Here is a 3074-nt window from a genome sequence, read left to right on the forward strand (position 1 = left end):
CCCGTTTTAACATTACCATAACGGACGGACGGGACGGGACTATCCCGAAAAATCCCGTCCCGTCCCGTAATATTAGAATACTTGATTTTATTCATTTTATACTTGATTTTTTAGGTTGCATGGTGTTACAATGCACTCAACCACACTTAATTTGGTCTAAAATAATATTTTTAATTTCATTCANGTTTTTTTTTTTGCTTGTGTGATTTTAGATATTTTTAGTTGTTGTTTGAGGGTTAATTTTTAATGTGGGATGTTTGGTACTTTTAAAGTGGGATGTAATTTAGCACCTATGCACCTATGTTCTTGTTGATTTTAGTACTTCTAATTTCATCAATTTTCTTTTTTTTGTTTGTGTTTTTGGATTTTTTTTTCCATTAATTTTATTAATATTGTTCCAAACAGCATAAAAATGTCGAAAATTTCATACACTGATCAATTGTGGTGGAGCATTTGAATGCTTGGAGTTTCTCAACCCGTTTTTCCACCTGTGGTAGTGTTTGATAATCAATTAATTTGTTCTTGAAAAAAAATAAAAATAAAAAAATTAAAAAAATTTGTCGGGATCCCGATCCGATCGGGATCGGGATCGGGACGTACGGGACAGATTTTTAAAAACACCTTCCCGTCCCGTTCTTTTATTTTCGGGACGGGACGGGATTCACCAAATCCCGACCCGTCCCGTCCCGTGCCCAGCCCTATGTAAGTCCCAGGGATGCATATTCCTAATATAGTGATTTCAGTCTCCAAAATACAACTATCATTCTTCAGACAGGCCGCGTTGGCTTTTTGTGTGATGAACTGATGATGACCCCAACCCCAAAACGGGGCACAGAACCATTTTTTACCTGCAAACAAAAGAAATAAAACCAAAGAAATAAGGGTTTCATGAGTAGCTATTATGCACTACTACATCCCCAGTAAGAATCTTCACCTTTCATAGAACGATGCTTGCCATGGATTTGATCCAGAATGCGTATCGTATACTCTGTAAGTATCTTAGAACCAATCGGAAGCTGATTTTCCGGTTCATGTACATGCAAAAACACAGAAAGATGACTACCCTTTCCAACGCCTAGGCCCCTGGGATAGAGGATCAATTTCCTGCAACATATTAACAAACACATAAATAACAACATTACCTGCATATATTAAAGATCTATATCTCCATCGAGTGAGGATATGGTATGATAGATGTATACCATGCACAATATTTTTGATCTGCAGCAATGAATGGTTGTGAGTAACAGGAAGGTGTTTGTAACTTCGAAAAGTCAGTAACCTTCCATGTATGTTTATTCATAACGGTATTGAGATTCATTGAAACAAGCTCTCCTTTGCCTTTTCTTCTCGATTTGGATACAAAGACATCCGCACCAAACTCACAAGTATCATCAATGAGATAACCATTGGAGGCATCAGTAAAATCTTCAAGAGAGATAAATCGATCAAATCCAGCCAAACCACCAACTATTGTCCTATAAAAACAATACTTCTTCTCCCTTTTATTGGCATCTAGATTGACATCAGAAACATAATTAAAAATTTGGTTACATAAGTATCTTCAAAATATACTTCTTCGACAAAAACTAATACTACTCTTCATATATATAATTACGAACTGAAGTAGATCTATACCTTCAAGAACCAGGTAGGTCTTCTTCTCCTTTTGCCGATTAAGCAAATAAAACTTGTAATCAACCGTAACCATACTCCCCGAGTCTGTTGCTTTTTGTCCACCCATTTCCAGGTAGAGAGAGATGTGGTCTTTAACATTATGCTTCTTGTTTCCACTCGGGAAGAGCACTAATTTCCTGCAGTAAACCTTTGAAATTGCAACTTGATCGAAGACTACGAGCTATAGTAGGATTAAATTACAGTCCCCGTTCTTTAAATTTACCTTCTGATGAATTTTTTAATTTTCATAGATCATCCAATTTAGACTGAAATGAAAGAACGCTAACTGAAATGATGTCAACCCTAGACCTAGTAAAATGAATTTAATTCTATATAGTATCCGATACAAACGTAGAAGAAGAAAAAAACCACACGTTTGACTAACATTTCTTGGGAACTGGGAATTTGTATGGAAAAAATGCTGTTGAAACTAACCCTAAACACTCCATCAAAAAAGAACATAATCCTAAAAACATAGCTAGCGAATTGCCAGAATATATGGTTGAAGGAGTTCTATATATATTTACTTACCATTTGTATCCTTTAATCTCAAATTCCGCTGATTCATATCTATCCTCTGATTTTAGAGAAGAGAACGACGCTATTTTCATGGTGTAGTCTTTCGGAGGTTTCTTCGAAACTGATCTAAAGACCAGGCCTGAAAGTTAAACAAAAAATCATACATCAATCATAATTTTTTTGTTTTGTTTTTTGTTTTGGAGGAGATACATACATCAATCTTAAACACACAGAAGGAGAGATGGAAATGATCAGTCTTCACCATTACGGTCGATGTCAAGGGAAGCCATGGTCTGCAAAGGTCGAAGGAGAAAAAGAAAAAAACAAAGTTTTATCTAGCAAAACCCTAACACGTACGCCTGGAAGCTATAAATATAGTTATATAGACCACTCCTTACATTTCGTAATCATCGAGTATACGAGACTTTTCAAAACTGAGCAATCAATTAGAAATATTTGGCAAGTTTACTAACTTGAAATGGAAAATATCATGAATCGTATCAACTTGATGAGTCGGAAACAGAAGAAATCGGTATGGGAATATTTATTTTTCATTCAATTGTTTACTTACCATAGATAAGAAATCAGAATAGGAATGAAACTAATTACGATTGAAATTGTTTAGAGATAATTTCACTTTACTACCCTGAACTTTAGGTCTAAAATCAGTTTGATACCTCATCTTTTTTTTTAATCAGTTTGATACCTAAACTTTCAAAATGACATCAATCTCGACTAAAATGACTAAAATAGCCCTGGTTAATCTTTTTACCCTCTCAGAGTTAAGAATGGCAGCGGCGACGGCCGGGGGAGGAGGAGGGGCTGCCGCCGGGGCCCATTGCTGGTGGTAGGGGTGGATGCCGGCACCGGCCATGTGG

General features: G+C 36.2%; 1 protein-coding gene across 1 annotated transcript in view; it reads right to left on the reverse strand.

Moving 5' to 3' along the window:
* Positions 1 to 3074, reverse strand: part of LOC101295415 — a 16298-nt gene that overhangs the window by 11832 nt on the left and 1392 nt on the right. The window contains exons 3-5 of the mRNA XM_004298211.1: positions 2209 to 2335; positions 935 to 1104; positions 756 to 848 (exon numbers count right to left, since the gene is read on the reverse strand). Coding sequence (XP_004298259.1) covers positions 756 to 848; positions 935 to 1104; positions 2209 to 2335 — 390 coding nt within the window. The remainder of the gene's footprint in view (positions 1 to 755; positions 849 to 934; positions 1105 to 2208; positions 2336 to 3074) is intronic.

Source organism: Fragaria vesca, linkage group LG4 (genome assembly GCF_000184155.1).
Source record: "Fragaria vesca subsp. vesca linkage group LG4, FraVesHawaii_1.0, whole genome shotgun sequence".
Lineage (NCBI taxonomy): Eukaryota > Viridiplantae > Streptophyta > Magnoliopsida > Rosales > Rosaceae > Fragaria > Fragaria vesca.